The 15,340-nt window shown below is 43.7% G+C and overlaps 1 protein-coding gene across 4 annotated transcripts in view; it reads right to left on the bottom strand.

The window, feature by feature from the left end:
• Positions 1–4,741: 4,741 nt before the first annotated feature.
• Positions 4,742–15,340, bottom strand: part of CYYR1 (cysteine and tyrosine rich 1) — a 112,066-nt gene continuing 101,467 nt past the window's right edge. For 2 of the 4 annotated variants that reach the window (XM_075910275.1, XM_075910268.1), the window contains exon 4: positions 11,849–13,752. In XM_075910275.1, coding sequence (XP_075766390.1) covers positions 13,619–13,752 — 134 coding nt within the window. In that variant the 3' untranslated portion in view covers positions 11,849–13,618. Of the gene's footprint in view, positions 8,221–9,007; positions 9,713–11,848; positions 13,753–15,340 lie in introns of those variants that run through there. The other 2 variants (XR_012897858.1, XR_012897863.1) reach the window with 2 other exon arrangements.

Raw genomic sequence — 15,340 nt, forward strand, 5'->3', positions numbered from 1 at the left:
GGTTGGAGCATCAGTAGAGGTTGGAGAAAGTTGAAAGACCAAATACCTGCACATGAAACTTCAGTATCGCATAAAGATAACTATGTTACATGGAAATCAGCTAATAGAGCAGCACAAGCTGACAGTTCAACTGAAAACTTACTCCTGAATGAAATAAACACAGAAACTGATAACTGGAAAAAACTCCTTTAGTGCATATTGAATGTCATTCTTTTTCTTTCTGAATGGGGATTGGCTACATTAGATGTTGAGAGGGGTAACATTGAATTACTTCTTATATATATTCAAAAGATTTGTTATCAGTGGCACACAACGCTTTCTGAGTTCAAAGAGGTAGCACAGGGTATTGACATTTCATCTGAGTTTTGCACCAATTGCAGCCTACATCTCAATCTGATGCAGAAAGGCACTATCGAGTCAATGGGGTTTTTTGTTATTATTGACTCCATCAAATCTGGTCTTACATGTCAATTTGAGTCACTGTGACAAATCTGTACCTTTTTTGGATTCCTTTGGGAGTTCAGAGAACTAAGTGATGAAGATCTATATTCAGTGGCTGAATAGTTTCAACAAAGGAATAACGATGAAATTTCAAGAGATCTCTGTGATGAGATCGTCTTCCTGAAATGTATGCATTCCACCAACTTTAAATTGGACTTCAAGCCAAAAGAAGTGCTTCAAGAAATATTCAATCTTGGCCAGTCAACTGTATTTCCTAATATCACAATTGCATTACATATTTTTGTCAGTCTTCCTGCATCAGTGGCTTCAGGTAAATGCACATTCAACATGTTAAAACAAGTAAAGAACTAGCGTTGTTCTACAATGGGACAAGAGCATTTGAATGGGCTCGCAATGCTTAACATGAACAGTGATGTTGCACCTAAATTAGATTTTTCTTCAATTGTAAACAAGTTTGCACACAACAAAGCCAGAAAAACACTCCTAAAATGAAGAGTTTTGCTTACAGTGGAAACTCACAGTTAAAGTTACATTTTTTGAAATATTCATGCTATTGGTATAATTACTTAATTGTTAATAAGTACATTAATGTCTCAGGGTCTGGGGCTGAGGCTGGGGCCTCTAAACTCAAAGTGACCTGGCCTCTGTCATTCTCTGAGAGGTCCTGTGTATTGTTAGTCAGAAATTTGATGTTAAGAATGGAATTTCTTCAGAAGTGCTCTGTGGAAGGGAGGCTGAGCTGAGCTGCTGGCTGTGGGAGGCAGATTAAACTACAGGGAACTACAGAAGACATGGACCCCACACTGCAAATAGGCTGAAGTACCCATTGCACAGTATCTGTGAATTCCAGTACAGTGGAGGTGGGAGAAAAAAGAAATTTGCAGGGATACTCTACCCTTGCATCCCTGAAGCTAGTTAATATTGTATGACTGAGTTGTGAAGAACAGGACCAATAAGGGTCTGAATAGTTCTGTATGATCAATATGGTTTCTTGGGCTAGCCTCATGGGGAATACGTTACTGGATATTTTTGTGTCTTTAATTCAAAAGTAAAGTGACTATAGTGAGACAAAAAAATCTTCCCTTTGTTATGTTCTTTCTTGTATAAGGTGCTTATTTATATCCTGAATTTTCTATGAGCTCCATGATGATGAACCTGTGTCTGCAGGTAACCTCCCTGGCTCTAGTGGGCCTACACATACATAAGAATGCAAGGCACAGAAGTCTGCCTGTGCAGACCTTTTTGGAAGATCAGAGCTGTAACAAGTGTGGTATAAATATCTTGATTATTGACAAAGAAATAATATTATTTCTAAGGCACTTCTCTATCCCAGTTCCAGGCAAGAATTCTTGTAGCCCTCTACAGCTCTTAGAAGCATAATGAAATAATATACAAGTATTCAATTAAAATAGTATTCTACTAGTTTATCTGGTGGTCCTTTCTAGCCTTAAATTCTACAACTCCATGAGACACTAAAAATTTGAAATAAGGTGGCGGGGGGTTGTTGGAGCTCAAAAAGGCAAAGAAGATTTGGGAGGGAAATGTAACATGGTGACCATAGCCCCCATTACAAAGCAACTTTCAAATGGTTGGGGGGGGGGGGGGGCGGGATTATTTTGGTGAAGACAGTGTGTCAGATGTAAATCAAAGTTGACTGAACTCCATATCCTAAAGTAGGTGTATGCGATATGTAAGAGAAAAAATAGCACTAACAGACTTGACATTAATAAGTAAGTATGATATACATTTTTGTGACCCAATGTCCTAAGAAACTGAAAATATTTTAAACAAAGCTTTTCTTCTAAATTACTGGCTTTCATCCAGTCCAGACCAATAATGACCAAATATTATTATCTAATATCTATTTTTTAATCAATATGGAAGGAGCTGTTGATCTCAATTCAGTTCCTAATGAACAGGTGTCCATTCCAAAAGAACCAGTATAATTTGTATCCAGTAGATAGACTTAACTGAGATGCTTATGACTAATTTAGCATGAAGTCTAAAGTGCTAATTCAGCAGAACATTTAAATACATGCTTGACTTTAAACATGTGGGTGAATGAATCCATTCCTCTTCAGAAAAGCACTTAAGTATGTGCTTGAGTGCTTTGCTGACTTAAACCCATTAATCCTTTAACAATAGTATGTTCCATTTACATAGTACATTTCATTTATAGATCTGCAGAGGTGATATCTGGTGGAGAAGTGGTAAGAAATTTGTCCTGCCAGTGACTCAGGTTTACTTTTTCTATGGATGAACCGATACCTACAGGACTCTCAATCTGCCACCTTTGAAAAGCACTAAAATAAAGTCAATGATATTGACAAAGCAGCATCAGTTTCCTAGCTTCTTGTAATTCTGTTTTTGCTTTGCTGTAATTTGAGGGCAGGAGTTAAAGAACTGCCTAGTTCCCAGATGTAAAGAAAAATATATGGAGGTAGGGGAAGTGACAAATGTCACTTAGGTAGGAGAAGTAAAAGTCATTTGAGAAAAATTGTCAAAAGAAATGTGTCTTCGTGATTATTTTCTCTCACATGAGGGCTTTCAATGAATGTGGTATGTTACTTGTTGAGAAAGCTAGAACTTACTTTTAGAGGACCTGGGGAGTTTGTTCTGACCACATTCTAGAACATGAACATATATCCTTGGAGGTGTTGTGAAGGTTATGGAATGACTGAAGGTAAAGATGGCACAGTCACCACTTATGTGGGAAAAAGGGATCTCAGGAATAGTTTCACAGAATCATAGAAGTTTAGGGTTAGAAGAGACCATAAGAGGTTATTTAGTCCAACCCCTGTTCAAAGCAGAACCATTCCCAGCCAGGGCTAAGTCAAGCGTGGCCTTAAAAACCTCTAAGAATGGAGATTCCATCACCTCCCAAGGTAGCCCATTCCAGTGCTTTACCACCTTCCTAGTGAAGTAATTTTTCCTAATATCCAACCTAAAACTCCTCCACTGCAACTGGAGATCATTGTTCCTTGTTCCGTCATCTGCCACCACTGAGAACAGCCTCTCTCTATCTTCTTTGGAACTCCCCTTCAGGTAGTTAAAGGCTGCTATCAAATCTTCTCTCATTCTTCTCTTCCATAAACTAAATAAGCACAGTTCCCTGAGCCTCTGCTCTTAAGTCATGTGCCCCAGTCTCCAAATGACTTTTGTTGCCCTCCCCTGGACTCTCTCCAATTTGTTTCACATCCTTTCTATAGTAGAGGTGGGTGCAAAAACTAGCTTCAATACTCCAGATGTCACCTCAGAAGTGCCAAATAGAGGGGAGTTATCACTTCCCTCAATCTATAGGCATATTGAGCTGCATTAGTAGGAACATTGCCTTAGCTTTTTTGACAACAAGGGCACACTATTGATTCTTATCCACTGTAATTCCCAGGTCCGTTTTCTGAAGAACTGCTGCTTAACCATTTGGTCCCCAGCTTGTAGTACAACATGGGTTTCTTCTTTCCTAAGTGCAGGACTTTGCACTTATTCATGTTGAACCTCATAATAGTTCTTTTGGCCCAATCATCCAATTTGTCTAGGTCACTCTGGACCCTATCCCTATCCTCCAGCATATCTATTCGCTCCAGTTTAGTATCATTGACAAACTTGGATATATCACCTCCACCACTTTCCCCATATCCAGAGAGCCAGTTACGTCATTCACAGAAGGCAATTGGGTTGACCAGGCACGACTAGCCTTTGGTGAATCCATGTTGGCTATTCTTGATCACCTTCCACTCCAAGTATTTCAAAATTAATCTAATTATTGACACTGATACCTTATATTATCACCTTCCTATATCTGAGTTCCCCAAATCCTTCCATCAACTATTAACACTATAGCAGTTGTGTAGATATTTTAATAGATTATATTTGTAGTTTCCTGATTTTCCTTTATTAAAATATTATAGGTATCATTAATCTTTCTTTTGGATTATATGTAATGCAAAGGTCTTGACCATTTACGTTTTCTGTGTCTCAATTACCCATCATATATATAGTAGCCCAATGTCTGTGACTGTAACGCTGAAACGCTGGCTGTTCCCTCTGGGTGGCACTGTTGCCTCCTGTTGTGGCACATGGCTACTTCTGCTCTGCTCAGCTGGGCTGCCACACAAGAGCAAGCAGCGCAAGTGGCCATTTGGGGTCCACGCTTCTCAAACGGCCGCTTGCGCCGCTTGCTCCCGTGCGGTTGTCCAGCTGAGCGGTGCAGAAGTCAGCCGAGATCCACGGCTGGAGGCAACAGCGCCACCCAGAGGGAACAGCCAGAGGGCGGGGCTGGATGAGCGTGCCTCTCTGACGTGAGGAAAGGGTGCCGGATTCAAAAGGAGGAAAGTGGAATAGACACAGAGGACGCAGAGGAGACAGAGAGGAGAACGGAGGAGGTGGAGGACAGCGAGAGAGAGAGTGAGAGAGACACAGCAGGAGGAGGAGAAGAGAAACAGAGAGTGAGAGGCGGGAGGGGGTGAAGAGAAAGAGAGAGAGACGGAGAGAGAGGCAGGAGTCAGATGAGAGCTGAGAGAGAGAGAGGGTGAGGCAGTAGAAGGAGAAGAGAGAGAGAGGCCGTTTGTGTTGCTTGCTCCCGCGTGGCGGCCTGGCTGAGCAGTGCAGAAGTCAGCCAAGTGCCACAGCAGGAGGAGAAGGGGGGTGGGGCGGTGATGTACATGCACATGGGGTGGGGCCTAGACGAGCGTGCATCCCTGATGGAGGCAGGAGGGGGAGAAAAGAAAGAGAGCGATGGAGAGAGAGGCAGAAGGAGGAGGAGAACTGAGAGGGAGAGGCAATTGGAGGGGGGGAGAGAGAGGAAGAGACATGGAGCAAGAGACCAGAGGGTCAGGAGAAAAGACCGACGTGGAGGAGAGACCTGAAAATACTGTCTTATGATGGGCTAATTGGCTAGTTTGTAAAATAATAATACAATAATTATAATACTTTTAATGTTTTTTACCTTTTATACATACACTGCAAAGTCTTAAAAGCATATGACATTTGATAGTATGTTTGTGCATCAAACTAGGGCTCTGATCTTGGTTGAGGCTTCTAGGCAGTACTGCAACACAAATACATACATCAATAAATAAAAGCAATGTAATAATAGTGACCAATTGCTGTCATTAAAGAGTCCAGATATATTTCTCTTCTCGGTATTTGTTGTAGACCCTAATTTCCAGGGCAAATTCCTATTTGGATACATTCCATTTCCTTAATTCCTTGTACAGTTTCAAGGGACTACTGCATTTTTTAAAATTCCTGCCCCAAGTTGTCATGTACTATTACTCCGTGCTCTTAAATACCCATCCTATTTCATTCGATTATTTTATACATTTCAGTGGTGGTTAGAAATATAAAGCATTAGTTAGTAAAACATTCAGGGATCTTTTAGGATGGAAGATGCCATAGAAATGTAAAATGATATTCTTATTATTCTAATTATCCTAATACATGGCCACTAGAACCATCCCAATAAAAAAATTGCTGTAGTTGAACACTGTTTCTATCGACTTATTTGATTTATGGAGCATTATCATTTTTTCATTGTGGCATTATTGAAAATTTGGCTTCCAGTTTTGTTCCTCCTTAATTGATAAAATTCCAGCTGACTTGCAGGAAGGGTGCAGTCCTATGCTTCATTCTGCAATCATCCATAATGTAAATTAGTTATGAGACACTGAATCATCCTCTAATATGGCCCAATGTAGAAGTAGGCATCCCAAAGCTCTCTCTGGCTGGGGTTCCAGCATACGAAAAGAATCTATTCATTTCTATGAGATGCTAAAATGAATTGCTAAGACTGACTCCTTAACTAAATTGCTTCTTAGGGTATGTCTATAGTAGGCAATTATTTCAAAATAACTTATGCGTCCACACTGCAAGGCAGTATTGAATTAACTCAGAATTATTTTGAAATACTGCGTCCACACTCATTGGAGCCTACATCAGATTTAAAGCCCCTGGAAGCACTCTAGGGAGGGCACCAGGAAAAGTACTTCCTGTGGCTGCTTGCTGAGGCTAGATGAGACACATGCTTATAGGGGCTCCTCTCTGTGGCCGCATTCACACATCACTCCTCCACTGCCTGCCCCCTTGTGGGACACCAAACTCTTGCAGACACCACAGCATGGACACCATGAAGCCGGAGCTGCTGCAAAGCAGTGCCAGGCTCACAGAACTTCTGCATGTGGAAGGCCACCTTCCTGGAGCTCTGCAAGTGGCTCACCCCTGCCCAACCCGCATGTGACCTGCCATCCCCGTGCAGAAGTGTATCGCCATAGCGCTCTGGAAGCTCACCACACCAGACAGCTACCACTCGGTCCAGAACCAGTTCGATCCATGGCCAGAGCTGTGCTCCTGCAGGTAGTGAAGGCCATTAATAACATCTTGCTGTGAAGGGCCATCACTCTGAGGAATGTCCACATCATCATGGATGGCTTTGCTGCTATGGGCTTCCTCAACTGCTCGGGGCCATAGACAACACTCATATCCCTATTCTGGCCCCCAACCACCATGCCTTAAACTATATCAACAGGAAGGGGTACTTCTCTACGGTGCTGCAGGCCCTGGAGCACTACAAGGGATGGTTCACGGTCATGTATGTCAGCTGGTCGGGAAACGTGCACTATGCCTGCATCTTCCGGAACTCCTGTCTGTTCCACTTTTTCCACTGACCGCATCATCAGGGTTGGGGTCATGGACATGCCGATCTGTATCCTGGGTGATGCAGCCTAACCCTTGCTCCCCTGGCTGCTGAAGCCCTACACAGGCAGCCTGTACCCCACCAAGGAACATTTCAATGCCAGGCTGAGCAGGTGCTGTAGTGGTTGTGGAGGGTGCCTTTGGCTACCTAAAGGGGAGGTTCAGGAGTCTCTTCACCTGCCTGAACCTGAGTGAGCGCAACATCCCCTATGTGGTGGTAGCCTGCTGTGTGCTCCACAACCTCTATGATAGCAAGGGGGAGACTTTCCTGGGGGCTGAAGCTGAACAGCTGGCCAGGGCCAGGGCTTACAAGCTGAGGCATTGAGGGAGAGTTTCAGCCAAGGCCACCCGTGGGACTCTTCCCCCAGGCCTCTTCACAAGGGGTCCCTTCACAAGGCCTTTGTTCCCCAACCTCTCCCTTCCGCTGCCCTCCCTTCCCACATCTCCCCTCCCCTGCAGAGCAAATAAAGAAGCCACTTTTTTTTGGAAAAAAACAACTCTGTTACTCTGTGTGTTGGGGGAATATACAACAGGAGAGAAATTGGGGAAAGAACCTGGGGGTGGGAGGAGGGGAGCTCAGGGATGGGGCTGGGACTGGTGCCTGCCTTGGCTGCTTGGAAAGTTTCAGCTGCCTGAGTGGTCCCAACGTCATGTGTTCTGGGGCCTGGCAGTCCCGGGAGGGAGGAGAGGATAGGAGAGGAAGCCAAAGGGGGGCGGGGGGAGATCAGGGCCAGGGAGTTGGGTGGGGAGGGGACAGGGATGTGGCTGGTGGCCTTCTCCATGCACTCAGCCATGCGCTCTATTACATAGGTGAGAGAGGTGCACATAGCTTCTTGCTGGTGCTCCAGTTGATAGCAGAAGCCTTCCACTGCTCCCAGTCAGCCCAGTGCTCCTGCTGGTCAGCAGTCGGCTCCTGGCACTCCTTGTCGAGCCCCCAGATGAGGGACTGGAATCAGGCCATCAGGTCCCGCAGCAGGTCTTCCTGGGTTTGCTTCCTCTGGCGGATCCCGCGGAGTCGGGAAGATGGTTTGGGAGGTGGTAGATACGGCACACTCACAGCTGGGCCCGCTGTGAAGGAAAGTTACAAGGGCAGTCATCCCAGGAGACACTGCGTATGCAGCCCAGTCTTAACCTCTGCGCCGACACCAAACATCTTGGTTCAGATGATGGCAACGTGTTTCAAGCAAGGCCATATGTTGCCTAGGCAGTGGGGACTTTCCTGAAGAGGCATGGATGTCCCAAGGGAGCTTCACTACACCCTTGTCCCCTTGTCCCGGGGACAAGCAGGCATGGGACAATGTTGATTAGGCCAGGAGTTTGCATGTGGGAGGGGGGGATGGGGCAACTCGGCTGTTTTCTGTGTCCCACATACACCAGATCTGACACTGGCGACATTCTACAGAAAGAGAACTTCCTTCACTGTTTGCTGGAAGAGGAAGGTATTGGGGAAGAGGTGTGTGAGCGGCGGATGCTGCTTGTCGGAGAGTGCTACTGGGGTCCTCTTTCTCCCTTCTGGCAGGTTCCCATGCAGGGGATCAGGGTCCTCTTCCTCCACATTGCCATGCTTGACCGGGAGCAGAGGCTGCCTGAGGGCGGGCATGAGCCTGTGCCACATGCAGCACTGCTGTCTGGTTCCATGACCCCAGCCTCCTTAGCGGTGGTTTGTCATGGGAAGGTGTCCCACCATGGAGGCTGGAGTAAAACAAGCCTCTTCAGGAACCTTGTGAGAAGGAGCGAGGGGCTCCTGTGTGAAAGCATCATAGAGCCGAGTGCTCTGGACCTGTGTTCTATGTGCGCCCACTTGCATAGGCTGTTGTGTAACCCCCAGGCTGAGAAGGCCAAGTGAGGCATGTGCAGCTCCTCGCAAGCTGTCGCCTGCCACCAGCTGTGTATAGGGAAAGTGATGGAACTCACCTGAAGTGCCTTCGCCAGGACTGTCCGAGGCCTGGGAGACATCCTGGGAGGGGGGCTGGCTCCAGGGTGAGGAGCAGGTCCTGGCTGGTGGTCATGGTGGCCTCGTTGGCCTGCTCCTTCTCCTCGTCATGATCTTCCACAATTCCCCTCTTGTGGAGGCTGATGCCAGGTGTGCCCTTGCTGTACTCGATGATGATGTGGGGTGTGTGTGACTGCCCCGCCTTCCAGGATGGCATTGAGCTGCTTGTAATAGCATCAGCTGTGAGTGTTCTGAGCTGTCCCAGAACATCCTCACTGCTCTTTGGCCTTGTAGATCTGCCAGAGCTCTTTTATTTTCATGCAGACCTGGTTGAGGGCCAATGCATGACATTGGCATTCCTCCTCTGGTGCGGAGATCCTGGAAGTTGGTCTCCTTGCCCAGACTTTGATGTGGTCCAGGATCTCTACACCAATCTAGGCTGGTGCCCTCTTTTGTCCCTGGCTATTGGCAGCTGAGGGTGCTGTGGGAGCGCAGGCAGCCATGGAAGGGTCAGAGGGAGTGCTGGGATTGGACATGGCTCCTGGGATGGGAGCTGTGTACCACTGGGCTGTGAAAAGTCCACACATGCCGCAAGCCCTTTTCCTCTGCTGCCTGCTGCTTTAAGCTCTGCAGGAGAAAGGGAACATTGAAGATGTCATGTGCGTGGCCAGAGCAGCCACAAATGCAGCTGTGAGAGGCCTCTGGAGGCCAATTATTTTGAAATAGCAGCAGCTGAGTGTCCACACTCACGCTATTTTGAAATAATAATTTCAAAATAAGCATTATTCCTCATGGAAAGCAGGAGTTATTTATTTCAAAATACCCAGCCTCTTATTTTGAAATAACAGGCTTGGTAATGTGGATGCTCCACTTGTTATTTCGAAAAATGGAGAGTTATTTTGAAATAATTCCCTAGTGTAGACCAAGGCATAAGCACCTTATCCACTGTGACCATATTTACAACATAGACATGCAATCTCAAAACTACAGCTTAAACTGCAGAGAAACCAATGGTTTCTCGCTAATTACTCGACATGCTTTTTCCCGTCAGAGATGTGCTTTATAACTTGTTATGACTAAGCTCTGAGAGAGATCTTCATGATGAGGGAAGATTTATGATCCAGGAGACATTTATATTTCCTTTTTTTATTTAGGAAACTGTAAGCACTGGTTACAGCTACAGTTGTAACATGAGCTCATCAAATAAAAATGGAACTGCAAAATTGCTCTGAGATGTATTTGTGTATGCATGCATATTGTTATAAAACAGAAAATCCTGAAACGAGAGAAGGAAAAGTTCACATTTCATTCATACCTTCCTCTCCCATTGGTAATTACTTTGGTATAAAAAGGTGTGCTCAGCTGTAAAAAAAGCCTGGGTTACTCATATAGCATTGCTATGGAAGAAGGGGGACTTCATGCAGAGAATATGACGCTAGCTCTGATATGCATGCTGACCACTAGCTCAGACTGGTATATTGACAGATATGCCATCATCCTAACAGATGGTCATGAGTAGGGGATGCCAAAATATTATAATCAGGAATCCTACTGTCAAATATATTTTATCCCCTTACTTGTGAGCAGCCATATTAATGGATAATATGGCATACCTTTATTACTCCAGACCTACATTAACTTTAAAAAAATCAGATAATTTTGGATTAGTGTTCTTTGCACTGCACCAAAATGAACAATAGTCAATCCTCCATTTTTTGTCAAAGGCTCTAAGAATCTTGCTACAGCCATGTTCTGCGGGATAGTCCAATTTCCTCTGAATAGGTTAAAAAGTATAAATATGTAATGCTCTACACAGTGGCTCAGTATGGACTTTTCAGGAGGGTAAAACTGCCCAAGCTGGAAGGGAAAAATGCTACTACAAAATACAAGCAAAGATAGTTACTAAGGTCTTGATTTAGCAAGGTACTTATCAGCTTCTGAATACCTGTAAGCATGTGAGTTGGGGCTGTTAAATTTAGATTATTTTAGCAATCGAGTAGTCAATAGAATTTGTATTGACTACTTGATAGGGGAAGGCAGTCCCACTCAGTCATGGCTCGTGCCGAGACCAAAACCTGCTGGGGTGCTGCAATTTAAAAGGCAGTAGGAGCCATGCAGCCTGCCCCCGGCTCCTACTGCATTTTAAATAAAGCAACAGCGGGGTTTGGTCCACGACCTAGCGTGAGCAGGGACTAAACTGGGCTGCCTGCCTGCCCGGCTTACTAGGAGACAGTGCCAACTTTTAAGCTGGCTCACTCCAGCACCGTCTCCTGTTCCCCCCCTTGCTGCCTCTGATATGGGGGAGGGGGAAATGCAAGTAGCTTATCAGGTTGTCGACTAATCAACTAGGGTATGTCTACACTACCACCCAAGTTCGAACTAGGGTGGTTAATGTAGTCAATCGAAGTTGCAAATGAAGCCCGGGATTTGAATATCCCGGGCTTCATTTGCATCTTGCCGGGCGCCGCCATTTTTAAATCCCCGTTAGTTCAGACTCCGTGCCCGCGGCTACATGCGGCACGGAGTAGGTAGTTCAAATTAGGCTTTCTAATTCGAACTACCATTACACCTCGTTCCACGGTACTCCACGAGGAGTAATGGTAGTTCGAATTAGAAAGCCTAATTTGAACTACCTATTCGGTGCCGCATGTAGCCGTGGGCACAGAGTCCAAACTACCGGGGATTTAAAAATGGTGGCGCCCGGCAAGATGCAAATGAAGCCCGGGATATTCAAATCCCGGGCTTCATTTGCAACTTCGATTGACTACATTAACCACCATAGTTCAAACTAGGGTGGTAGTGTAGACATACCCATACTCTCTTACATCCCTAATGTGAGCACTCCCACTAAAGTCTATGCACTCATTCATGTACTTAATGCTACACCAGTGCTAAGAACCTAACTGAATCAGGGCCTAATCACTTTCCTCATTTGGGGCTTAATTCAAGCCCAACAATGGCAAGTCTATTGACTTTAGTAGATTTTGGATCAGGTCCTGGATGAATCATCTTTCTTTTTAGTTGCAATATATTGGTATGCATGAAAACTATGTGCTAGTTTTTGAATAAATACATTCTGAGCCTTAAGAATCATGGTTACGTTGGAGTTTATATGCATAAAAAAGGCTGTTTCCACAGCTTTCTGGTCACCATGATTTTCTGATATGTTACATCATGTTTCCTCTGATACCTTTTGCATAGGTTGTAGAGCATACTAATAATGAAGGGAGCCATAAAAAATCCACAACAGCTGTAATTTTTGCACAATAGTAAGTTCAAATTACAAAATTAATGCGTGTGTTTTTATTCCAACAACTTTCTAATGATGGACATTCACCAACAATGCCTTCAAAGCAATTCTGAAAGAGAGGCGATTAGAACACAGTTGTATCCACCCCTAATTTATGTGTGTAGTTGTTAAACAGGATGGAAAATCCAACTCAGATCTTCTCCCTTTCAATCTATGGAACTCAATCACTTTTAAATAACCATTCCCCTATGTTCCCTATTGATAGCAATGTTTACAGTCTCTCTCTATGCATCTTTCTTTAGGTTGACTATTAGCTTGTCAGAACAAATGTTCAATGAAAAATTATTACTGTAGCTGTAACTATATGAAGAGGATCTTCATATAGTTTAATTGGCAATCAAATTGTAGGAAAAATCTATTTTTCCTCCTAAATTATGTCAGGATTTTGCTGAATCTATATTTACTTTCAAAATTAAAGTATTATTTAGTGATCTAAAAAGTTCTATACAGTATTTAAATCTATAGAAAATATGTCTATACGTTATAGTGAAATCTACATACAAAAATGTTCTGTATGCTTAGATTATAGGTTATAAACCAGACTTAATCTTCCTAAAAGTAGGCACTTAAAATAGCCTGAGTTTTGGTCAAAACTAGTGACAGCAGTTACTATCAGCTACTGAATGACTTAAGTGAAATTCTTATTTGCAATAAACCTATCAGATTCCATATACTGCTATACATACCAAATCATATGGTATTCCTTTTCTGGAATGGAAGTAGCTTCTGTCTTCCTTGTTCTTCCTTATCTGCACCACTTCAAAGAAATATACATCTAGGTTTGTAAACAATTGTTGGAAATTTCCTCCCAGCATAGAGCTCAACTACAGTCTCATGCTCTGAAGAGGAAGCCTATTAACTGTTTTTATCATAAATCCCTCTAAATGGAAAAATAATATTCCACTTCCCTGTAACAAGTTGCTAAAGAAGGCCAGCAGAATTTTGGAGGATGCTAGCCACTATTAGCTAGGTTGTAAGTTCAAGTAGCTGTTTCATTTATTGTGCTCTAATGTATTTGTGAACTACAGTGATCAGGGATGGACTACAGTTTTCTTCATCCTTTAGAAGTCATCTTGAGCCACTGCAACTGTCCTCCCTGACACTAGCTCCAGGCAGTATATGCTGATGTAGGCCCCATCCTCTTTGCTCCTGAGCCAACAATTTTCATCCATAATGTGCTGGCTGATTCAATAGGAACTCTATATCTCTCTAAAGCCAGTTCATTATTTCCCTGAATATCCAGGGTACGGAGGAGGTGGTGGATATTGCACTGAAGTCTGTGGAGTTGGAGTATAAGGCGGAGGTAGGTCTGCTGGGTATTCCATCTCATATTCATAGTTATATGGTGGAGGAGCCACTGAAAGTGAACAAGAAGAACAATTAGTTTGAAAAGTATAATTTATCCCCATCAATATGATTTAGGTGATGAAAGTATCCAGTTAGCTCTACAAACTGTGGGACAAAGCCTGAAGTCTTCTTTTGAGTGTTTCTCGGCAGGATTTTACCTGAATAAGACCAAGTGAAAACTGGGAAGAACTTTAGGCTTTGGGCTTACATGTGATAATGCTACTATCTAACAAAGAGATTTGCTGGCTGGAGGTTTTTGAAAATTCTATTAAAATTATTCACTATTTTGTCCCTTCAAACCAGCTCTACCTGCTGTCAATTTTATAGAATAGGGTCTATCCCAGAAAGCATACATCTGCAGCTCTTACTATTTATTTACATCATGGTAGCATCTGAAAACCCCAGCTGGTGTCAAGGCTCCATTGTGCCATGCAAATACGCAGAAAGACACAGTCTATGCCCCAGCATGTGGTTCTTCACAGCACCACATCTCCTCATAGAGATGTCCCAGCTTGACACTACACTGAAAAGAGGTCGGACAGACTGACGAGCGTGAGTGGATGTGAACCCGGATGTGTGCACTATAGGGGAAAATCAGATTCTACTGCAAAGGAGAAATAATGGCACTTCCTCCAAATTTACTCAGAGCTGAAGTGGAGGCAGAAGGAAACATTGCCACTACAATCTGAGGGGTGGGGAAGGAAAGGGAAGAAATATTTTCTCAGAGCCTACTTCATTTCCTAAACACTGCTCTTGCTGAAACATAAAACCCTCCCCAGAAAGGATGTTCATAACAGGGATAAGGAAAATAGAAAACTAATAATTAATGCCTCTTACTGAGAAAAGCCTTGTGGTGGTAAAGTATAGAGCCTCCATTTTGTTTTTGTGAACTGGGGTGACTATTAGATACCAGCATTGCTCTTTAGCAATTTGTAATTTTTTTCTTCACCCAGCACGCAGTCAACCTGTGGAACTCCTTGCCAGAGGATGTTGAGAAGACCAGGTCTTTAACAGGGTTCAAATAAGAACTAGATAAATTCATGGAGGTTAGGTCCCTCAATAGCTATTAGTCAGTATCGGTAGGAATGGTATCTTTAGCCTTTGTTTATCAGAGACTGGAAATGGATGACAAGAGAAGGATCACTTGATGATTACCTGTTCTGTTCACTCCCTCTGGGGCATCTGGCATTGGCCACTGTGGGTAGACAGGATACTGGGCTAGATGGACCTTTGGTCTGACCCAGTGTAACTGTTCTTATGTAATTGAGAATTCTAATGAGTCCTAGCATGCTCTTTGTTACCCAACTCTCTATGTCGTGCAAAGCAACATTGCTATAATGAGGCTGATTATAGCCGTTTTGTGCAGCTGAAAAGTACAGATGTGAGTGGGAAAATGGATACAATGCAATGGGAGACTGCAATATGGATACATGCACAAATACTAACCATATAGTGAAATGGGGAGGTTGTCTGGCAAATACAGTTTAAGCTGAAGTGGTATTACTTGTGCTGCAGAACCCCAAAATGGTATGGAATACCATTTGTAAGGCAAGGGGGAATTTCTGTAATGCATCATGACTGATTTATATATATATAGA

The sequence above is a fragment of the Pelodiscus sinensis genome, chromosome 1, assembly GCF_049634645.1.
Source record: "Pelodiscus sinensis isolate JC-2024 chromosome 1, ASM4963464v1, whole genome shotgun sequence".
Classification (NCBI taxonomy): domain Eukaryota; kingdom Metazoa; phylum Chordata; order Testudines; family Trionychidae; genus Pelodiscus; species Pelodiscus sinensis.